Genomic DNA, 22,690 nt, shown 5'->3' on the forward strand with positions numbered 1-22,690 from the left:
CTTTCTATATTTTTTTTTTTCTGAAATAATTGTTTGTTCACTTTTAGATATGGGTAATATTTACAATTAAATATAAAAAAAATATTTTACCAAACTCATTTACCATTGTTAGGTGAACTTGGCAAGTGTGTAATTTTGAAGGATAACATACTTTTTTCAGTCTTTATATACGAGAAACGTAACACAATTTGTAACTGAGCATTCATAGTCTCTCGAAAGCCTTCTTGCCAGAAACGAAGCTCTTACTTTCGAGTTTCGACCACCGGGAAATATGCCAGTCGACGAAGCATCACCGGCCGGAAAAACCGTCTGTGTCACCGGAGCAGGTGGATACATCGCTTCTTGGATTGTTAAGATACTTCTTGAGAGAGGTTACACAGTCAAAGGAACCGTACGGAATCCAGGTAGGTCCATTTTTATATACGTTTTGGTCAGTCACTTGCGATAATTATCTAAGTTCTTGAGCTTATTTTATTTACAATTTGGACTTTTTTTTAAATTAATTTTCTTGCAGATGATCCGAAGAACACACATTTGAGAGAACTAGAAGGAGCAAAGGAGAGACTGATTCTGTGCAAAGCAGATCTTCAGGACTACGAGGCTCTCAAGGCGGCGGTTGATGGTTGCGACGGCGTCTTTCACACGGCTTCTCCGGTCACCGACGATCCGGTGAGTATTTTTTCCTGGGGTTTTCTATTGTCTTTTTCGCACTTTCTGTGCCTTACAGAGAGAATCGAATAAAGTTAAGGACCTACGTTAAATAAAAATAGTAGTGGAGCTGATTTCATTTAGAGTTTTTGTCGTTTTTTTATTAGACCCTGTCCTTATCGAATCCCTCCTTTTTAATCATGAACATTATTTTTTAATCTATTTCACAAAGGGATATCGCCTGATTAAAAGGTTGAAATCTCTAGCAATCTTTTATTCTTCAATGAAATTCTAGTTTGGTCAAGTATTTTTTTTAATTTTAGGCGTTGAAAACAAATCAGCAAAGATGGTTAGAAATTATATTGTTAAAAGGCAAATCACATAATATTTTATTTAATAATTTAACAATAAAACCAAAAAAAAAAAAAAAATCAAAGAAAATTATTGTGTGAAATGAGGTATTTAATTATTTTTAAATGTGTAAAAAATTTCAGGAACAAATGGTGGAACCGGCAGTGAACGGAGCCAAGTTTGTAATCAATGCTGCGGCTGAAGCCAAGGTCAAGCGCGTGGTCATCACCTCCTCCATTGGTGCCGTTTACATGGACCCGAACCGTGACCCTGAGGCTGTCGTTGACGAAAGTTGTTGGAGTGATCTTGACTTCTGCAAAAACACCAAGGTCTTGCTTGGTTTTTTAATTTTTTTGCATTGCTAATTAAGCCTTTTAACACTCTTTTCTTGTGTTTTTCACTTTACAAACATGTTTTTACTAAAACTTAAAAATATTTAAAAACCTTAATCTTTTGAATCTTTGTCTTTGCAAATAAACACAGTAGCATTAGTTCAATCAGATAATTTTATTTTTTTTGGTTTTAATGTGAAAATATATTTATTTGTTGATGTTAGGTCTATTGAATATTTGGAAGTGTTTTGTAGAATTGGTATTGTTACGGCAAGATGGTGGCGGAACAAGCGGCGTGGGAGACGGCAAAGGAGAAAGGTGTTGACTTGGTGGTGTTAAATCCGGTGCTGGTTCTTGGACCGCCGTTACAGCCGACGATCAACGCCAGCCTTTACCACGTCCTTAAATATCTAACCGGCTCAGCTAAGACTTATGCTAATTTGACTCAGGCTTATGTGGATGTTCGCGATGTCGCACTGGCTCATGTTCTGGTCTATGAGGCACCGTCGGCCTCCGGACGTTATCTCCTAGCCGAGAGCGCTCTTCACCGTGGCGAAGTTGTTGAGATTCTGGCTAAGTTATTCCCGGAGTATCCACTTCCGACCAAGTAAGTGAACTTTGCTTTTAGCCCATTAATCTTTTCTGACTAATTAATGTCGCTTAGTATTTACTAATTTTTTGAACAAAAAAGTAGTATTTACTAATTTAGGGTTAGTTTATATCTAGAAAGTTAGAAACGAAAGCTCATATCAAGTATTGTGGTACAATTATTTCCGCTTGTATCTTTGGAAACCAACTTGAAGGTAAAGGTTCATATCAAGCATTGTGGTCCAATATATTTAATTTTCTTAAACGAGAAAATCTAATTTAATTTGTGTGATACTTGTAGTATCAGAAAAAAAAATCTATATAAGTAGTATGAAGTATCAGTTTTGATGAATACTCATACACTTGGCAGCCATGCACCAATGACCCCTCGTCACCTCATAGAATTTCCACTTGAGTCAATACTTTCTGTAAAAAACAAAGCAAATAACGTCTTTTAATCAACGATGTTAGCTCTTGTGTAGCTTAATAAAGACAATGACCGGTTATTATACAATCACATACACACATGTGTCATGTGACACATGCACTCATTAGTGTATATCAATAACAATAAGTCGTCACAAACACTAATCAGTAAACATATGAATACTTGAGGCTAATTATGACGATAATGTGACGTCCCTTATATAGTGTCTTTGCTAATCTCCCCATATATTTAGCTTATTCAATATAATATAATTCTTTTTTCGTTCTTACAAAACGAATGTTTTTTTTTCTTTTTCGTTCCTCTCTCTTTTTTTGACAAATAGATTCTTTTATCTCCTAGTTTGATATAAAACCAATGATGGGTGTGAATTGGTCCCATGATCCTTTTTTGATCGTTTGTGGTGATGGTTGGTATACCCAACAACTCACACCATAAGTCCTAGTCATCTCGTCACCAACCGCTCACGTGGACATATTTGAAACCATAAGATATATATATTCACAATATATAATGTTGATGGATATGTTTTATTGTAAAAAACGGTAGATGTAGTGGAGCTAGTCTTTGCTCTTTGTCTAACTTTAATTAGACAAATCAATCGCTTTAGAGTAAATAATGTTCAAGACAGATTGTGCTAAGTAATTAACCAATATAAAAGATTGTGTTAAGTGACAACGATGTTGGTTTGTGTAATAATGTTTTCAGGTGCAAGGATGAGAACAACCCTAGAGCCAAGCCATACAAATTCACTAACCAAAAGATTAAAGACTTGGGCTTAGAGTTCACATCCACCAAGCAAAGCCTCTACGACACAGTCAAGAGCTTACAAGAGAAAGGCCATCTTGCTCCTCCTCCTCCTTCAACATCGCAAGGATCCATCGAAAATGGCATAAAGATCGGGTCTTGAAAAGCTTATTTATTCCCTCAAGTACCCCCCTTAAGTATCCTTAGCCATTGAAATTGCTTTTGTTTTAGAAAAATAAAGAAAAGTCTAGTTTGTTTGTCTCTGGTTATGTGAAACCTCTGTTTCAAATTGTCTTGTCTGGTTATGAATCTGTATATCAGTTCTTTAGCCAAACCGTTTGATGGATTTTGTGGACAAGGCTTCATGTTTGATCTATGTAATAGATTACATTAAGTAAGCAACTTCATATTTATTCTATGTAATAGATCACAACAAGTAAACATTGTTTCTTCTATCTGAAATGTTATAATTCTTCAATTAGAGTTTCTTGTAACGGCTACTCTATTAGGTAACTGCATGTTTACAATGTGTGGACTCTCTGTTTTTACGGAGGACAAGGTAACCAATGGCTGCTAAGTAAATGGCAATGCCTGAGAATCCAAGAAGTCCTAAGAAAACAATGGCTGCAAGGTTCATGTGACTATGGAGAAGCAGCTTGATGAAGCTGCTTACTAGATAGTAAATGTTTATACCCATAATAAGTCCACCAATGATCCAAGTCACAGATGAAATCTACACAAAACCCGCGGTATAAATTAGATTTCTTTCCTTCGATTGATGTTATGAATATATAACAGAAGTGAAGTTGAATATATTACCACAAGTGAATTGGCGTGTGAGCCCATTTTGGTTTTGCTGCTTGTGAATTTGAGAAGTGGTACTAAAGCAAATGGGAGTTCAAAGGATAAGATCATCTGCAAAATGATAAGATAATTAATGTTAGTAATGTATATATGATTCAGAGATTGGATGTAAGTTATTTGGGGTTATACCGACGCAATGATGATTAACTTTCCGGCTCCAGCTGAGCCACCTATCAGAGAAACGATCAAACTTGGGATTATAGCCAAGCATCTTGTTAGCAAGTTTCTGAGCCATGGTTCTAGTCTTAAATCAAGAAACCCCTGAGGAAAATAAGGTCATGAACAAGATTCAGTCACAAGTTAGGACTTAGGAGCATTTGTATGGGGTTTGATCACCTGCATAACGTATTGTCCAGCATATGTTCCGGTTATTGTTGAACTCTGACCGGAAGCAAGCAACGCAATTGCAAATAGCTTTGAGCTCCATTTATCTACAACGTTCTGTGAGACCAGAATAAGTATATATCTATATATATCCTTTAATAATGTATAAAGTTGTGCAAGAAACTGAAGCAAAACATATAGGAGTCATGGATTTACCCGTAGCAGAAATGAAGCTTTGTTTAAGTCCAAATCTTGGCAACTTTCTCGATCTTCTGGACTCAAATCTGAGGCATTACAAACTGTACACCAAGAAAACCAATGATTGATTCATCATTTCGCATTTGCTTGATAAATTATAACAAAATGAGAAGACTCCCATCAACATCATCACTGCAGCAGAAAAAAACTCATGCCTTCTGGAATGTCACAAGCTACTACAGTGATTTCTGCAACTACCCATAACATAAAGTTTGGAACTTTGGAGTATTCAGTTCTGCAATGCTCTGCTAAGTGCTTTCCTGCGGTCAGAAAGTCAACATTTCAAGATACTATGAGAAAGATCACCATTGATTGATGTATACAAAGACTATAGTAGAATAAAGAGGTTGGTCGTATTTAGGATTAAACAAACCAGTGACAACACCGAGATTTGCAGCGAGAGATTGAATCACCAAAGCTGCACATGATGCCACCAATATGATCCAAAGTAACTAAGACACGATTTAATCAAAATCAACAAAGACAGAAAAAACGTAAAGCTTCATTAAACAGATTGTGTAACGCACCTCATACTTGTATTGAGCTCCTGATTGCAGATCAGTCTCAACCCCTGTTCTAAAAATCCCCGCCTAGCCCCGATTACTCACCGCTTAATCGCTAGGCCCACCCTATCCGCCTCGATTAATGACTAATCCCTAAAAAATCAGTAACCCGATTATTCTCCGCCTAATCCGATTACTTTCCGCCTAATCTTATATACCCCGATTATTTTTTAGATTGCATGTAAAAAAACTTTTTATTTTTGTTATTCAATCATTTGAATGGAGAGTTTGTGATGTTTTACAATAACTTGTGTTCAAATTTTAATAAAAATCATAAATTTGTAATAAAAATCATAAATTTTTACAATATTGGATTAATATATTTTAAAAATATTAAAATAACCCTAAAACTAATCCCTGATTAATCCCCGATTTTAATCCGATTTTCCGATTAATCGCTAGGCCCATGCCGAGCGCCCGACTAGCGCCTAGCGATTTTTCAAACAAGGGTCTCAACTGTAACAACAACAACAAAAATGCATAGCTTGTGTCTTTCTGCGTAATTTTAAAGTGTTACACTTTATGTATATCTATAAAGAGAATCTTACAGTTTCCAGGATCAATGTAAGCAATCGAGACAAGAAATCCAGGGCCTAAGTATGAGAAGAAGTTTTTCCAGCTCTTCTTCTGCATTTATTTATATAGACCACAAACATCAAAACCACAAGTCATATATAATTGAATCCTTAATTAAGGATACTCTTGTCCCCTTGAAGTCAATCAAACTTTATGGGCAGTTATCAAATTCATAATAGACATGTGTTTACTAATGGGAGTTTCAGCGGATAAGGATACACAAAAGGGATTGCAAATCAAATTCATGGAGACTAACAAGACTGATTAAGCATAAAATGTGGAGAGACTCGAAGTTGAGAAATAACACAGTGTGGGAGCCAAAAAAGAAAAGAGACAAGAAGAAACCGAAACCTCAGGGACAACAATCTGATTAGAATCAGAGTTTTCTATGAGAGGAGAGTTTGAGAAAGTTCTGTTGCCGCCACTTGCTGTTGCACCCGCCATCGCTTATCTGTTACGTCTCTTCGCTCTCTGTTTATAATGCCAACATACAACACATTTTAATGAGATTCTTTGACATTTGACCAAACACATGAATATATATCTGTATAGTTTTCTTTTTTCATTAATGCAAATGCCAAAATTATACTCCTTCTGTCCCATTTTATTAGATGTTTGGACTAAAAGCACAGAGATTAAGAAATAATAAATGTTTTTTTCATTTATGAAAATTCAACCAATATAAGAAAATACTGTATAATTAAAATAATTAAAAATTACTATTAAACTAATATAAATCATGCATTGAAATTAAAGAAAATCTTATATAATGTAACAAATGAAAAGGTGTAAAACATCTTATATATTGAGAGAGAGAGTTTTTATTTTGTGGAGAAAATTTTAATAAATGATAATTAAAGAAAAAAGAAAGGGTTGTTCTAGGGAATAATGGAAGGTGGAAAGTAGTAGTACTGTATTTTTTTTCTTAGTACCGTATTTTTTTGAACTTGATAATTAAATGCCTTGGCAATCTACATGTGTCGATTTTCGAAAATGTATCTTTATGATAAAAGAAATAAAACACTGTTTATAAAGAATTACCACAATTCCCTCTTTTTTTTTTTCGACATTACCACAATTCCCTCTTTCTCTCCAATAAATTAAACTTTAGTATACAATAATTAAGAAACTCCAAGTTATTTTGTTTCGTCTATGTGTTAATTAGGGAAGTAAATGCGTAGGAAAAGCTAAATCAGATAATTAACAATAAAGGATACGTAAAAAACTTTCAATTTCTTGTCTTCAGCTTAACAGTTAGTAATAGCAATAAGTAAATACGTAATAGAAAAGTTCTCTACCAAAATAATAATATCCCCTAAGTAATATACTACTACTTATTAGTATCCAAAAAATATTAACAAAAGAAGAAGAGATTTAGAAACAGGGCCAAGTAGCCAACTTAACGGTAAAGATAAAAGATGGAGCCCACAAGGAAGTGCGCGTGGTTATGATCTATGACAACAAGTGGGATCCATTCACTCCCGTGTTTTGGTGAGATTCGATAGTCAATAGACAACACTCTCTATACGCGAAAATAAAGACGATCGACACTCTCTATACTTCTCTGTTTCTTTTTATAATCGACACGTAAATCTTGTTTACATGTCAAGATTTTTTTTTTTTTGTTTTGTTGACATATCAAGATTCAATGAAACTTAATTAGTATCCATTTATCAAATTTATAAGAAAAATAATAGTTGAGGAAACAAAAGACCAAAGAGCGAAGGATTAGAAAAAACATCTCATGTGATTTGACTAAGCTGCCTACTACCATAGGCTATATATATAACATACCAACCAACCCATTGGTTTCGATTATAAAAGCCCACAACAAATTAAAAGAATAAAATAATATGCCAAAGATGAATTCGACGTCCACAATGCACGGCCTTTATTTCTCAGGAATCGTTTTTTACAACTCGGGTAATAAAATCAAAAGTATTTTTCTCTTCAAGTTTGAAAAGCATTACTTATATAGGTCAAATAAGCTGAATTAATACGTAGATCCACACAAATATGTCCGGTCTAAGAGTTCATCGCAACATTCTACTATATGTGCATAAGCCGATAACCAAGAAGCATCTATACAACGCCAAAAGAAAAAAGAAAAGAGAACACTTTTTTTCACGGTAACAAAACCTCCTTGTGTCAATTAATCTTGGAAAGCAAAAGCAAACAACATGGTGGTACTCAAATACGTTAATTAGCTTATTTCAGGATTGCTCTTATTTATCACCCTCTCTCTCGTTCTTCTTCTTCGCCTTCGTTGTTGTTGTTGTTGTTTCTGCATCTACGCAACAGTCTTGGAATCTGAAGCACCCTATGAGATGATCATTCGTCAGTCCAGCTGCTTGCATGAAGGAGTAAATAACTGTTGGACTAACGCTGCGAAAGCCTCTGCGTACAAGATCTTTGCTGATAAACTCTGCTTTCGATGTCTTCACGGGGACTTGGCGCTGATACCTGAATTGGCTCTGTGTAGGCTTGTTGTTCACAAAGTTCCACATGTACTTCTTAAATGATCCGCATTCAGCTATAATCTGAATGAAATTAACATTTAACAGCCAGAAAGATTATTATATCTAGAAATGTCACAAGTTTTGAGTAATTTAGATCAGTAAGTGTGAGTCTATGTTATGCTATACCTTGCGCACATGGCGTGAGTTATCGAGGATTGACCGTATCTTTACCTCTGATAGTAAGGAAATGGCAGCAGTGCCGGGCGCTGTTAACTTTTTGTCATTCATTTCAGAAACAGCAACTGGATCGAAGTCCATAAAAACTTCCCTGTTTCAAATAAGAAGCAAGTTAAGCAAATTTGAGATCAGAGCTACTGGCTAGGCATCAGAAGTTTACATTGCGATTTCAAGATTCGGATTACTTAAGAACTTGGTTTGGTTACCTGAGTAACTGTCTTCTGGAGAGAATGTCGGTCCAGGAGAGTTCGGCTAGAGCACCAGAGAGGCATAATAACTCGAAAAGCTTCCTACACAATTTAACCAATTGGTAAGAGACTCTTATAACTACAGAGAGCATCTCTGATAAAAGGAAAAAAGTTGAGGGTGCCACATACTTGTCGTCATCTACAGGAACTCCCCATTCTTCGTCGTGGAAAGCAACATAGCACGGGTCTTTACAAGAAGGAAAAACACACCACATTATTAGTCGATTTACAGCAGAGAAAGATATGAAACATGAGAGAGCAACAAAGAATAATGGATAGTGCCTCTTGGCATGGAAACATTTATGCTCATTCGCATAGAAAATCCAGAAAACTCTGCTTGGTTTATACTAAAATCATAAACGAAGTGGATCTATCAGCTAATCAAAACATCCTTCAGCTAGATTTCATGGACACTGAGAAGTTAAATATCTATAAGAGAACCTCAGGACAAGCTACTACATAGGTTATGCAACATAGCAAATGATCACTGAACAAAGTATAGAGCAATTGTAGCATTTTGTTGACCATTGAGTTACTTCAGCATCCACATACAGAAGCACATAATTAGATCAAACAAAAGACACTAGCTCCTTGTCTCAAATCAGTACCATTTGATTCAACTAGCTAGAGAAGAACTTCATCGTCTCTTCACTGATTCATAAAATCAGGTCAAACTCAATCTCACATTCACACTGACATTCTTGCTCGTTTCATACATTTTGAATACATCTAAAGTCAAACGCTCTCGCAGTATGAAATAGATGAAAAATGGATTCTTACCAGCTTTAGGTGTGATCCAAGCACACCTTCTACGACCATCAGCGAAGCAATCACCAGCAACCTTGTCCTCTTCTTTCCCAATACTCAGCTTCCTTGTAGAAGAGACAGACCCGCTTCGCCTCATAACCTTCTTACAGCTCGAAGAAGAAGCCACGCTCAAAGGCGATGACTCACACGAAGACGAAGCATCAGAGGAATACGAAGCAGTCATCGAGGCACTGTTCTTTCTCAAAATCGAAGAGCAAAGAGACGAGCATTGCTTCAAAGTCGTCCTTGGAGAAGCCGGAGTAGTTGGTTTCTTCGTTTCTTCATCTTTTGACTCGATGATGGTCTTCTTCTCTATCATCGGCTTCTCCAGTTTCATCCCCGGCGGTTTCCTCTGCAGCTTGTTCCCGGTAGGACCAAGAACTGATCGGAACTCTCGCTCATCGGAATTTACGGACCGGAATCGAGGCGGAACCGACATTGACCCGATTCTCACAAAGAAAATGCTTTTTTGATTTCACAGATCTATCACTGGATCACAACAACAACAAAATAGCTATTTTCAACAGTTTCGTAACCTAATTCAAGAGATTATATAACGAAAGGCCTAGACTTTACAGCTACATTAGCACCCAAATGAAACTTTTTGTCACCGCTAAATATCTCATTTTTAGGAATCTTCTAGCAAAACCAAGCCAAGTTGCTTGTTGTGTTCACGAGAAAAGTAAATTTAGAAACAATGAGCAACTAAGGAAAAGAACACAAAAGAAAATCTTGGAACAGTGAAGAAAAAAGAAACCTTTTGACTTCAGAAAACCCAGAAAAAAAATTAAAAAAAAAAAGAAGAAGTTTTTTCTGATCGAGGACGAAACGAATCAAATCGAAAGAGAAACGAGATGCTTAACACGTCATCGTTTGGTTCTTCTGCTTTTTTTCTGATCTTTTGTTCCTCGACCCGACAATTAAAACGGGTACTTATTGCTCGACCCGACAACTAAAATGGTTTAATTACTTACTGTAAAGTTCCGTAAAGTTTACTTGTTTAATCAGTTGATTAATGCTTCTGAGTTCTGAGATTAGGAATGTTTGCTCGTGCCTATCAACCCATGTCAAGACAAAAGTTTTAATTAATCGAACAGAGAATAATTTCTGAAATTGCCATAACAAAAAAAAAAAAAAGAAATTAAATGCTAAGTTTCTTCTTCTCTGGTCGGAAAATAGCCATAAAAGGGACCCACTTATCCTAAGTTCCTCCTAAAGAGATCTCTCTTCTTTCCCAACATTTTAAAATCCAAACTTTTCTTTCTTTGGCTCAAAAAACCTTCCAATGGCTTCACTTCCTCTGTTACCCAAACCCATTTCCCCATTCTTCAAAACGCCGCCGTTTTCGACCTCCAAACAACTTGTCTTCCTCAACTTTCAAACTCGGCTTACTTCGAGATCTTCCGATGTCTCGGTCAATCTCAAGAAGAAGAATAACCCGTGGCTCGACCCGTTTGATAGCGGTGAAGACCCGGAAAACGAATACGGGTCCTTGTTTGTCGACGGAAAACAAGATGAGGATCCACGACCACCCGATAATCCTGATAACCCTTACGGGTTCTTGAAGTTTCCCAAGGGTTACACCGTCGAGCTTGCTTCTTTGCCGTTGAAAATCAGAGGAGATGTTAGACGATGTTGCTGCGTTATCTCCGGTGGCGTTTACGAGAATTTACTCTTTTTCCCGACAATTCAGCTAATCAAAGACAGGTAAAAGTATAAGACTCTGTCTCCGATTTGACATTTGTTTAAAAACCTTAAATTTGTAATGCAGAACATTGTCCGTACGTCTCTTGTTGTTTTTGTAAGGTATCCTGGTGTTCAGGTAGATATATTAACGACTGATAGAGGAAAACAAACATACGAATTAAACAAAAACGTGAGATGGGCAAATGTGTATGATCCAGATGATCATTGGCCTGAACCTGCTGAATACACAGACATGATCGGAATCCTCAAAGTTTGTAACTTTAAAACATTTCAACCTTTTTTATATCTTTCCTTTATCAGACTGCTTAGTTAACTTTTCTTTTAAGTCATGTTTCAGGGAAGGTACTATGACATGATTCTGTCCACGAAGCTCGCAGGGTTAGGCCACGCAGCGTTCTTGTTCATGACAACGGCTCGAGACAGGGTTAGTTACATTTACCCGAATGTTAACTCTGCAGGAGCTGGTCTGATGCTGTCTGAGACCTTTACCGCAGAAAATGCCAACCTTTCAGAATTAGGCTATAGCATGTGAGTTCCTTGAACCCGAAGAAACTGCAGATTTTTTTATCGCCAGTCTATATTGACTGTTGATGGTTTCAGGTATGATCAGATGGAAGATTGGTTAGGAAGACCGTTTAGGAGTGTTCCAAGGACTCCTGTGTTGCCACTTAGAGTATCGATTTCACGGAAATTGAAAGTGGTTGTGGCTGAGAAGTATAGGAATGCTGGAGCAGCCACGGGGAAGTTTATAGTGATTCATGGGATTGAATCGGATTCTAAAGCATCAATGCAATCAAAAGGAGATAGTGATAGTTTGCTGTCACTTGAAAAATGGGCTAAGATAATAAAGGGTATAAGGTAATTAAATAAACACCTTCAAAATGTGAATTTTCTGCTGAGATTGAAATTCTCTGAGATATGATTGTGAACAATGCCAGGGGATTCAAGCCGGTCTTTGTGATTCCACATGAGAAAGAAAGAGAAAAAGTTGAAGATTTTGTGGGTGATGATACATCTATAGTGTTCATCACAACACCAGGACAGGTGTGTATGCTTATCTGTCTGTATTTAGTATGAACAAAGTTGAATTCACCGATCTTACTTTGATTCATTTTCTTGATCTTACTTAGTTGGCTGCTCTGATAAACGATTCTGCTGGAGTTATCGCTACAAACACTGCTGCGATTCAACTAGCTAATGCGCGAGACAAACCCAGGTGAAGATATCTGATTAAGATAAAGAGTGATAAATGTTTTCAAGAACTGACATGTGTTTGTGTGTGTGTGTGTGTGTGATTCTTTTTCTTCCAGTATTGGCTTGTTCTCTTCAGAAGAGAAAGGGAAGCTCTTTGTACCGTATGCAGAAGAGAAGAGTAACTGTGTAATTATTGCTTCGAAGACTGGAAAACTAGCAGATATCGACATAGGAACTGTTAAAAATGCAATGCAGATCTTTGAAGGATCATTGGCTCTCGTGTAGATAAACCTAACAGTTTCTGAAGTTTCTGAAACACGTTATATATAGAGCATTTATGTGTATAAATCAATTATATAGTTCTGTTATTCTGATGTTGGCCTCTGATCAAGAATTGGATTATTCAGCATCAAAATCAGGTTCCGGAGGCTTTTGCAGATTCATCAAGCTCTTTGAACTCTCTGAGCTCCTTAGTCTGTGCCCTTTCAATGCATTAGCAGCAAATCTTGATGCAAATATCGTTGAACGCAGTCTAGAAGAAGACTCAGTTCTTGTGATAACCATAGGCCTCTTGTCACTTTCTTCATCATACTCATATTCATAACCCATTTCTTCTTCTTCTTCTTCTATCCGCCTCAGTTCAGCGTTTTTCCTTCTTGAATAGCGACGCCAAGCAGCTTGGATGAAGCAAGAAGCCCAAGTTCTCCATTGCTGAGAGTAAAACCTAAATGTTTGTTGAACCTGTCGACTATGAAGTCTCCTAAACTGACTTGCTACAAACTTCAGCTCTTCAGCTTCAAGAGCGAAAGCCTCTACTTCAGTTAGAGCCTTCACTGTTCTTGTGGAAGAAGGTAAGTTTGAGCCTGCTTTAGGGTCAAGTGCCCATGTCAGAAGCTCTTCACCACAAAAGTCTCCTTCTTTCAATAACCCTCTGTTGAAGAAACCGCTTCGTCCTCCATCTGTTGTTACACTCTCTAACCGGCCTCGGATTATGAACATCATTTCGTTAACCGGGTCTCCTTCACGCACAATGTAAGTGCTTTCCGTGTAAAGACTCGGCTTTAATCTCTCACAGATCGCGTCAAGTAATCTTTCATCCATATTAGCAAACAGAGGAACCTGCAGAAACAGAACACTTGGTTAGTTAGTTAGTTAGTATCTGAAACAATTTTAGCATTCTGATTCTAAAATCTTACCCTCCTAACTAAATTTAGACAGAGATGGCGTTTGATGTCTCTTCTGAGATCCTTAGGTAAACTCTGAACTATGTTTTCTTCGTCTACACCTCTTGTCTCTAACCATTTGTATTGATCATAGCGTCTGACTCTTTCCCTCAAATTTTGTGGAAGTGACCTGTGATGCATCCACTGTTCCGAGTCGCGTCTTTTAATCCTCATTTCCTCGAGACGAACAGTAAGTGACTGAAGATAAGTCTGCATATTCCCAATAAGAAGCGCGAAAAGAAGAAGACCAGCTATAGCAATCGCAATGGAAAACAAAACCTCTCCTGGAAATGTACTTGTTTGCAGTCCTTGACCTAACGTGCTGTTAGAAAACACCAAAGTTATCAAAATTACTGCATAAGCTAACAACGGTTTATTCATTGATTTCAAGGCCTTACCTGAGATTCTGAAGACCCCACCATAGACAATAACAGAATTTGGAGAAAAATGTTGTTGATGATACAATGCCTGAAGATATTGCCTGACCATATATCCCATAGTTAAACTTTGAATCATCTGCTTTAGCGGAACAATTGCTCTTGAGAAGCTCAGGGACTGTTTTGATCCATTCAGTTTCGCGATTGCTCACAAATTTACTCCCACAATACAAAATCTGAACACAGAGTCGCGGATCTGGCTGGACCTTACAAGCAAATCTCCAACAAGTATCGTTACGTTCCACTGACAACATGTACCAAAACGCTCCAGTTATCTGCGAAAATGTGTTTCTGAAGTGAGAAAGTGACACAATGATAAATAAATGTCTCAAAACCTTATATATATACATAATGACGCTTACGTGGCTTGCAAGCATATACCAGAGGAGATAATAAGCAGCACCAGCCCACGCTCCTTCAGCAAAAGCTCCAGCAGTTTTCTTCAGTTCTGATGTTAACGGAATAAACCTCACGAATCTCGGAATATACTGCACGATTACAATGTTCAACAATGCCGTTTTCGTCGGTAGCACATCTGATCCTTTAGACCCGTGAAGAAACTTCCATACCGCAATCTGTAATATCCACATGAAACATCAAAATTAACCCTAAAATATCCAATATTCTTAGTAACTATCAAAGGATGTTTTACCTGCGGTAAAGGAAGCACTGCTAGGAAATCGACGATGAAATAACGGGTTAAATACCGTTCCGCGATCTTTGCAGGATCAATCACAAGCTCACCACGACCAAACACACGAGAGGAAGGAGCTATATAAGCTGTTCGGAACTGAAGAGCCATTCTAGTTAAGTAAAAGACATCAACGATGGTTCTAAGGGTCGTCGTTGTAACAGCTAGTTTCGTGTCAATCCCTATACAGCTGCTTCCGGAATTATCGACAATGGGAAGATAGAAGAACAATGGATCAACTGAGACAGCTAAAATACACGAAATGACGAACAATCTGTTCCATATGAGAAGTGTTTTGTCTTGAGGATCAAAGATTTTCTTCTCGGTTATTCTTAAATCTTCTGGAAAAACTGCTCTTGTTACCGATTTACCGATGGTTATTAGACCTTCTGATCTGATTTTTTTGACTCCTTCCCTGAAAGATTTGGATGCTTTCTTCTTTTCACCTCCTCGGTTCTTTAGGTTAAATCCGAAACAGTTTCGCTGCATCATCATTCCAGTCGCAGGAGAAGAACTTGAATCTATATCATCTAACCTGTAATTATAAGTTAAACCTTTCCTAGATCTGAAGAAATCATAGAAAAATATTGCGAGTTTGGTTATTTACCTAACGAATTTTTCTCTCTGGCCGCTAATGTATTGGGATTTGTACATTTTTCGGAGAAACAATCATAGGCTTCATGCAAAATTTAACCTAACATCACCACAGATCTCGATTATATGAGATAAAAACTGGGAATAAAGAGCTAAGCAAGGATCGGCGACAAATACTTAACAGTGATTTGTAATAAATGTGGAAAAGTGTAAGAATGATATAGGAAAGTCTAGGGCTCGAAGAAACTTGGGAAAGAAGAAATTGAGGGTTGCTACTTGGTACCATAGATGGCGGATGAATGATTGAATACTCCTTGAGATTGGACCGTTGTGAAAGTTGGTTAATAATCATACACTAACTAACTTCTGATAAGGAGCGTATTTACCGCGTTTTTTGACGAGGCGCGAAGAGTTATTATAGCGCTCTCTTCTATATCTAATTCACTCTCTTTCTTGGGGTAAAATTGTAATCAAAGAAAGTATGGGGTTCAAACTGTAATATTATATAAACATAAAGAAAGTTAATGTGGATGGGCCTAAATTAAGGCCCATTTATACATGTTTCTAAAACCTCCCCCATTCTCTGATGGATGGACCGATAAACCTTGTTTGTTGATCGGAAAGGTAAGTTAAAAACATAGAGAGATCTGAGAATGGGAAATGAGACGAAGACCAACAACGGTGGTGCTGCAAGTATGGCCGGAGGCGGAGGATTCAGAGCTAAAATGGAACATTACGTTTACAGTGGTGAAAGGAAGCACGTCTTGGTTGGGATCGGAATCGTCACCATCATCTTCGGAGTTCCTTGGTATGTGATGACTCAAGGTCCGTCCGATCTCTCTCATCGTTTAATAATTTTATAACCAAATCCTTTCTCGTGGATGGATATGGGTTTAGAAGAGAATTGAAGGAAACTCTGATAGGAAGATGATATATGATTTTGATTGCTGGTAGATTCTGATTTGGATCTTCTTGCAAAATGAGAGAGACATTATATCTTATACACTTAAGTAAATGGTTTCTGAGAACTGATGAAAATGGATCACATTTTCACATTCCTATAGCACCTGAATCTGTTACATCTGCTCTCTGTTTGGGCTAATTGGTTGAAGTTCTATGGTTTCTCTTAGGGTCAAAGCATCAATCTCACCAAGATTACATGGACAAGGCCGATAAAGCTCGAAAAGCCCGCCTCTCATCGTCTTCATCAGCTAACAAGTAGTCTGTCTCAAGTACTTGCACACTGATACTCATTTACCCACACGAGTTAAAACTTAGTAAAAAGAGTCTGAAACTTTGTGGTTTAGATTCAAGCTTGTTCTTACTTTCATATTTTTTGATGCACCATGTTTGGTTATCTGTTTTTTAATAAAAAGACAAAAGATTCTATCACATTTGGATTGACAATGCCTATGATAAAATTGCTGAAGATTCCATTGTGAAAAGGAAACAAATCATTAATATGTAAGCAACACAACAATAGAAGTTGATGTCTACTTTGTGGGGTGGGGGGCACATTCATGTCCTCTTATAGAGGCATGAGTCTTCTGTACTTGAAGAACCAGACGAATGCCGAAAATATAACAAAGCCACATACTCCAGTAATTATAAGTACCCATCTGAATGCACCTGGCTGGTTGAAGAAGTCTATCTCAAAGTTCATCCCAAATATCCCCGCAACTACCCCAAATATGGCTACAACGAAAGTTGCAGTCGTGAGAAGCAACTCGAACTGGATCAGCTGATTCCGTACATTATCCTGCATATATTGATGACAGTTTCAGCAAGACTCATATGGTTTCTCAAACTGGATTAACATTCAGTTGTGGAAGATGGAAAAGGTAGAATTTTTGAGGTATTACCAGTTGAATGTTAATGAAATCTTCAGTGTCATCAATGTACTCCTTTAACTGTAAAGTAAAGTAAAGTAAAGAGAGGGATACATATGATTAAAGCTTCCTAACGAAGAAAGACAGAAAGTGAAAAAGGGAGGAAGCACTAAAGTACCGATGTCAACTTGTTTAGAGTGCTATCAATGACGACAAAGTAAGCTTCCAGCAACATCTCTAGCTCTTCTATATTCTCTGTTACACCTTCCGAACTCCTTGCACTGTCATGCCGACTTCTCGCGATGCTCAAGCTTTTATCAAGTCTTCGGGAATCAGGAGGAGAAGAAACAGGAGAGACTGGTGCAGAAACAGATAGACCATCATTTGACCTGTAACCCAACAAGGATTGGTCACCGTACAGAGATCCTTCCATTCTCCTCTTCTTCTCTGTTAGATACATTTCTGCCATATCTCCATCATCATCCATTAGCTGCTCAATCTCATCCCGAACCTTCTGAACTCTTCTTGTCAGTGCTACAAGCCTGCTCTTTAGCCTACGCACACGCTCCAAGTTTAGTGTACTGATCTTTGAGGTAAGCTCATCTAATAACGGGTATGCCTCAATCTCCAACTCTGAAGCCTATAGAGAAAAAATAAAATTCAATCAACTTAGTGTGTAGAAGTCAAATCCAAGCCCTGCATTAGTCTGTTTTTTTCAGATGGAGAAACAAAATCGAAGCTAAACTGTTACTAACCTGGGAATCGAGAAACGTGCAAGCAGCTTCAAGGGCTATTTCAAGAGCTCTAAACTCAAAAGGTAAATAATCAGGGGATGAATTCTCAAAAGCATTGTCAAAACTCCTGCTCCTCCTCCTACTCAACTGGGCATTTTCCTGCTGCCACATCTCACCTACACTACTAGTCTTTAGTCTCTGCTGCAACTCAACAACATACCGCAGCACGTAGTTGTCAAGGGAATTCAGGAGCAGAACTTCATCTGCAGTAATAATACAACGGATTTGCTCTAAGTTCACAACAATAGCCTTTTCTCGGCCGAGGATAGTTGAGGGATACACGAATAAGGGATCAAGCAGCCTTAAATCACGGGCAGGCAAGTCACATCTACGCATCATAGTGAACTTATCGACCTCCATGACCTGAGTATTGCCAGAAGTATCAACTCGAATCCAAGACCGTAGGCCTTGTCCACGCTTCTTCAGACCCAAGACATCAACTCCAAGAAGGGGTGCTCTTCCAGAGGCAGAAGGCCGAGTCACAGTAGTATCTCTGAGGTTCATAGCTGAAGCAGGTCTTGGAGGAAGCAGGCGCTCTTTTAGCTCAGACATAGTTGCAAAAGTTCAGATACTGGAATGCCAAATAACTACAAATATCAAAATAAATAACGTAAAAAGTGAGATTAGATTCTCAGATACACAAATGCCGAATAACCAGAAACACTGCAATCATCCTAAGAACAAGAATTTCCCCAATGAATCTAGATACTCAAGAAGATTTAAGTAGTTTCTTTGTTCAACATCTTTCTTAAATGATAACAGGAATGATCTTGATACTATTCTACACAGACCACAGGCCACCAAAACTCCGGAGCAGAAAAATTCAAAACATATGTGCAAGAACAAATACAAGTTAATAAATCAAGGCTGATTTCGTCGTTCTAAATCTATACAAGCCAACTGTAACCATAAAACGATGAACTAGTCTCAGATTCCGATAAAAAAATCGAAAAATTTCGAAATTCAGAACCAAAACGAACCACAAAGCCATACCAGAGCTACAAACGCCGTAATATCCTACCAGCCACGGGATCAAAAAGCTGCAGATTGGAAACAAAACGAACCCAGAATCATATCGATCGGTACGAAGCAAAAACAAAGAGAAAACCTAACCGATGTATCTGAATTTACCTCTAGCACGGAGATTGGTTTCATCACTCAAGTTAAACTGAATCCAATGAAAAGAGATTCATAAGGCGGAAAAAGGAAAAACCTATCACAGATCGATTCGAAGCTTGTCGGAACAAACACCGGATGGCTTGTCGTATATCGGGTTTTTTTTTTTTTTCCGATATGGCTGAAGAAGAAACAAACGAGCGATGGAAGACAACAAACACGCAGAAGCTTTTTTTCTATTAGTCGCGCGACTAGTGAATGCGAGCCAAGTAGTGCTACTTGAGGGGTTAACCAGAAATGCTAACCGACCAACTATAGCTAATTTACCGGTTATCTCTAACTTCCCATTATATTATCAAATCTAACTTAACTTTAGATCATTAATGTTGTCATTATCACTATCTCTTAAGGTTTAATTATTAACCGAGTAATGATCAAATTATTTGAGATTCACATAATTAGAAGAGACAGAGATGAGAATCTATCTAGAAATATTCGGTTACCCGTTTCAGATCTTGACCCGACTCTTCGATAAACCCGATCCGGTTTATTTCGTGGTGGTTAACTGTCCACCTGCTCTTCTTTCTTCATCCTTGTCACACAAAATGTCACGTAATTCTTCTTCTACTGATTTCAGCTCAATCGGTCAAATTCGAGTTTGAGTTTAGAAATTTGAGCTTTCCACCAATCGAAAGTTGACTAATCTGTCTCCGATCGGTGAACTATCTCGCAGTACCAGGTGATTGATCACTCCTTCGACATTGCTCTTTCAATTCGTTCTCAAGGTAGTAAATTTTGTCTTCTCGATTTATGGGTTCTTCGGTCTTCTTATTTTAGGAACCTTACTTTGGGATTTGTGTGCCGTGGTTGAATCTCCAATGTGCCCTTGAAACCCTGAAATTACTTTGGATTTTGAAGCAGAGTATGTGCACATTGGAAACAAACAATTGTAACTTGCTTGATTTCTGCCGCGGTTCTTGCATTGTATGTTAGGGTTTTAATGAGTTCGTAGAAGCTTCCAGAAATGGCGTCCATGAGCTCTGGTGATGAAAGCCTTCGACTTTGCGCATTTGATTTGAGGAGGGGCCAAACTGAAGGACAAGAGTTAGACAAGATTTTGTTCTTTTACCCTGCAGAATTAGACTTATCCACGCAGTTATCAGTGATCGGGCTCAGTGAAGGTCTTATTACTTTTACTAGGTCAGCTGCTACATACTCTTCTTCTTTTTTTAACCCTGTGAGATGTGTTTTTATCATTGCTGTTTGTGAATCTTGTTCATATTCTGAGGATTGGTGTGACTATTAATGCAGACTTTTCTCTCCGGAGGCAGCTTGTGAAGTAATAGAAGCAGAAAGACATTCCCATGTTTTCTATGAGGCTGAACCCGATATCTGGATGGTTATGGTAAAGCATTCTCTTTCTTTACTTGTTATAGCACAAGAATTTTTTTATGAATGATGCATCCTATGGTGTCTCGGTAATGTCAATGAACAAGATCTGATCTAGACATTGGCAGGTTGTGGAGAAAAATAAGGAGACAGGAGCAATATGGAGGATTGATGCATTAAGGAGGGTGCTTAAAGAAGTGCACTCACTCTTTGTTATGTTTCACGGGTCAATTAGGGCATTAATCGAAAAAGAACCAACAGGAGGGCTTACCCGATCACTGTTGTACCCGTTCATCACTGATTATTTAAGCAGTAAGTTACTATCACAAAATCTAGTACATATAATATTCCACTGTTTTCCCTTTTTATTCTGTTTCCCGCTTCAATACATTTTATGTCAATAATTGTCAGCATTTCAAAAATGGTCTCTCTCGGAAGACTGCTGCTGTGGTAAAATGCTCAAGTTGCTGTGTCGAATGCCTTCCTTTGGATTTGTGCAAAACCGCATATTTTGTTACCTTCATGGTAAAATGCTCAAGTTGGTTTGTATGTAATAGCTTATGCAAAGGTTTTCTCTTTCGGGCAGATTTTTTTGTTGGGAAGAAACTTCAGCTACCAACTTTCCGTGAAACTTTGAGAGAGCGTGGAACTGTTCAAATGCTTACTTTAGCAAGGGACATCGCAGTTGAAGTTCAGGTTTGTGTCTCCAAATCTGTTGGACTATTATTTACACATATAATAATTTGGTATTTGACGAACATTTTTTGGATGTACAGTCTCTTGTTCAAGTACTAGATTCATGTGCTGGGAGCTTACGATGTCACTCTATGATCTTATTTCAAGATCTGCTGGTTTCAACAACCCTCTCAGCTGATGATACCGTCGACTTATTTACATTTGCTGTAATGAGGTTGACCTCAAAAGCTTTATCCTCTGACGCAAGTTCTTGGTCATATCTACTTAAAGGGTCTGGTTCATCTGAAATCTCTTCTAGATCTACTTTGGCACCCATTGGCCCAATTGATTCCCTACACTCAAGAAACGGTAATGACATGCATCATGTTATTAGGCCACTACAAAATGAGAAGTGGACAAAAGGGAAAGATGGGTTTTTAATAACCGATATTTGGGGTCTAGAGACTGGCGGTTCACCTGATTCTGCCATCCCTACAATCTGGCTTCAGCAGACACAAGAAAGAATGTATCTCCTTGCTTATCAGCATAAAAGTCTCACCTTACTTCTTCTCATGCCTACAAATGCCATTGTCAATGGTGATTTAAGCGTCTCAGCCGTGAAACAGCAAGTTATTGAAGATGTTAGCACATCGCCCATCGATCTTTTTTGGTGAATCTCTTTTATGGTGTCTTCTAATAAATACCCAATATCTCTTTTCCAGGCATCACTGAGAATTTTGAAAATCGAAGAGAAGATTTCAAGAGGGTGGGGCGGTGAGAATACTTACCATATTAAAGGTTACCGTTACTTAGTAGTTGATAGTGACATGGAAGTATCCAGAGCTTCTCCTTCAGGAAAAGTAACAACACTTGCAAAGGTAACGTCTTTCACACTATGATTTACTAGCTGCAATTATTGCCACCTTTGGACTCAAAAGTGTATGCACTTCAAAAACGGCAGGAGTCTCTACTTGCACTAAACAAGCTTAGAGAAGAAGTGGATTTAGAAAAAAGTCGTGCGAAAAGGCAGGAGAAAGACATGGAAATATGCATCAGAGCTAAGAACAATGTGTGGGTGATCGCCCGTGTGACCAGAGGCAAAGAGCTTTACATGGCTTTGGAGAAAGGCAGCGACACTCTTCTTGATACTACAGACGCTGTTGGAAGATTCAGCAACAGGTATTGCTACTTACGAACTAAATACTCTGCATTGGAAACAAATTCATGACTGTTCTTAAAAAAATGTGCTGGGATTTTATCAGGTATTGCAGCGGAGCGTTCTTGATGGACTAAGTTTTAGTGTTCTTTCTTCTGGTTTTGGGAAGAGGTTTCTTCTAGTTTCAAGTACAAAGTGAAAAGCTCAGAAGATGTAATGAGCACTTCTCTATTAGCCATTAATTTTGTTGTGGGAAATTGCAGAGAGGAAAACGATTGTGTTCTTAGTTGGCCTGTAGATATGTAACAATGATTCCACGCTCTATCATGCAAACGAAATCCTTTTTTTTTTGTGCGGAGGAAAGCATCTTTCTCGTGGGTCTTAATTCTTGGTTTGGTTAGATATAGTCACTCCTAATTACTAGTAGTACTATACAAG

At 37.9% G+C, this 22,690-nt stretch overlaps 8 protein-coding genes across 14 annotated transcripts; 4 read left to right on the forward strand and 4 right to left on the reverse strand.

Annotated features, from left to right (window-relative positions):
• Positions 1–156: 156 nt before the first annotated feature.
• On the forward strand, positions 157–3,522 carry LOC9326201 (cinnamoyl-CoA reductase 1). The gene is made up of 5 exons (XM_021011815.1): positions 157–404; positions 515–669; positions 1,143–1,328; positions 1,586–1,938; positions 3,073–3,522. The coding sequence occupies exons 1-5, from the start codon at positions 272–274 to the stop codon at positions 3,272–3,274; spliced, it is 1,029 nt and encodes a 342-aa protein (XP_020867474.1). The 5' UTR covers positions 157–271; the 3' UTR covers positions 3,275–3,522.
• Positions 3,507–6,140, reverse strand: LOC9326202 (metal transporter Nramp6). The gene is made up of 10 exons (XM_021011816.1): positions 6,048–6,140; positions 5,669–5,747; positions 5,085–5,128; positions 4,931–5,009; positions 4,713–4,817; positions 4,516–4,598; positions 4,312–4,416; positions 4,105–4,236; positions 3,931–4,026; positions 3,507–3,844 (listed from the first exon to the last, which is right to left on the reverse strand). Exons 1-10 carry the CDS (start codon positions 6,138–6,140, stop codon positions 3,617–3,619), a joined length of 1,044 nt encoding a protein of 347 aa, XP_020867475.1. The 3' UTR covers positions 3,507–3,616.
• A 1,531-nt stretch (positions 6,141–7,671) lies between these two features.
• On the reverse strand, positions 7,672–10,314 carry LOC9328951 (DNA-3-methyladenine glycosylase 1). The gene is made up of 5 exons (XM_021011904.1): positions 9,421–10,314; positions 8,770–8,827; positions 8,599–8,682; positions 8,342–8,483; positions 7,672–8,236 (listed from the first exon to the last, which is right to left on the reverse strand). The coding sequence occupies exons 1-5, from the start codon at positions 9,884–9,886 to the stop codon at positions 7,922–7,924; spliced, it is 1,065 nt and encodes a 354-aa protein (XP_020867563.1). The 5' UTR covers positions 9,887–10,314; the 3' UTR covers positions 7,672–7,921.
• Positions 10,315–10,559: 245 nt separating this feature from the next.
• On the forward strand, positions 10,560–12,722 carry LOC9328952 (photosynthetic NDH subunit of subcomplex B 1, chloroplastic). Its single transcript, XM_021011902.1, has 7 exons — positions 10,560–11,154; positions 11,254–11,404; positions 11,492–11,682; positions 11,755–12,012; positions 12,093–12,198; positions 12,285–12,370; positions 12,465–12,722. Exons 1-7 carry the CDS (start codon positions 10,733–10,735, stop codon positions 12,631–12,633), a joined length of 1,383 nt encoding a protein of 460 aa, XP_020867561.1. The 5' UTR covers positions 10,560–10,732; the 3' UTR covers positions 12,634–12,722.
• LOC9326203 (putative cyclic nucleotide-gated ion channel 7) lies at positions 12,569–15,742 on the reverse strand. Of its 2 annotated transcripts, XM_021011894.1 has the most exons (5): positions 14,661–15,742; positions 14,371–14,583; positions 13,970–14,283; positions 13,545–13,893; positions 12,569–13,467 (listed from the first exon to the last, which is right to left on the reverse strand). In XM_021011894.1, the coding sequence occupies exons 1-5, from the start codon at positions 15,192–15,194 to the stop codon at positions 12,748–12,750; spliced, it is 2,130 nt and encodes a 709-aa protein (XP_020867553.1). In that variant the 5' UTR covers positions 15,195–15,742; the 3' UTR covers positions 12,569–12,747. The 2 variants fall into 2 exon arrangements, with proteins under 2 accessions (XP_020867553.1, XP_020867552.1); XM_021011893.1 differs by having other exon boundaries at positions 12,731–13,467; positions 13,970–14,583.
• Positions 15,743–15,878: 136 nt separating this feature from the next.
• Positions 15,879–16,687, forward strand: LOC9328953. The gene is made up of 2 exons (XM_021011909.1): positions 15,879–16,118; positions 16,424–16,687. Exons 1-2 carry the CDS (start codon positions 15,947–15,949, stop codon positions 16,513–16,515), a joined length of 264 nt encoding a protein of 87 aa, XP_020867568.1. The 5' UTR covers positions 15,879–15,946; the 3' UTR covers positions 16,516–16,687.
• On the reverse strand, positions 16,643–19,292 carry LOC9326204 (magnesium transporter MRS2-1). The gene is made up of 6 exons (XM_021011903.1): positions 19,048–19,292; positions 18,910–18,956; positions 17,878–18,503; positions 17,301–17,762; positions 17,156–17,203; positions 16,643–17,052 (listed from the first exon to the last, which is right to left on the reverse strand). The coding sequence occupies exons 3-6, from the start codon at positions 18,466–18,468 to the stop codon at positions 16,822–16,824; spliced, it is 1,332 nt and encodes a 443-aa protein (XP_020867562.1). The 5' UTR covers positions 18,469–18,503; positions 18,910–18,956; positions 19,048–19,292; the 3' UTR covers positions 16,643–16,821.
• A 166-nt stretch (positions 19,293–19,458) lies between these two features.
• LOC9328954 (vacuolar fusion protein CCZ1 homolog A) lies at positions 19,459–22,637 on the forward strand. 6 transcript variants are annotated; one of them, XM_021011898.1, is made up of 10 exons: positions 19,459–19,817; positions 19,951–20,232; positions 20,344–20,437; positions 20,550–20,733; positions 20,833–20,871; positions 21,008–21,117; positions 21,198–21,737; positions 21,819–21,974; positions 22,058–22,275; positions 22,359–22,637. In XM_021011898.1, exons 2-10 carry the CDS (start codon positions 20,057–20,059, stop codon positions 22,387–22,389), a joined length of 1,548 nt encoding a protein of 515 aa, XP_020867557.1. In that variant the 5' UTR covers positions 19,459–19,817; positions 19,951–20,056; the 3' UTR covers positions 22,390–22,637. The 6 variants fall into 6 exon arrangements, with proteins under 6 accessions (XP_020867557.1, XP_020867558.1, XP_020867556.1 ...); XM_021011899.1 differs by having other exon boundaries at positions 19,954–20,232; XM_021011897.1 differs by having other exon boundaries at positions 20,026–20,232.
• Positions 22,638–22,690: the final 53 nt, after the last annotated feature.

The sequence above is a fragment of the Arabidopsis lyrata genome, assembly GCF_000004255.2.
Source record: "Arabidopsis lyrata subsp. lyrata unplaced genomic scaffold ARALYscaffold_1, whole genome shotgun sequence".
Classification (NCBI taxonomy): domain Eukaryota; kingdom Viridiplantae; phylum Streptophyta; class Magnoliopsida; order Brassicales; family Brassicaceae; genus Arabidopsis; species Arabidopsis lyrata.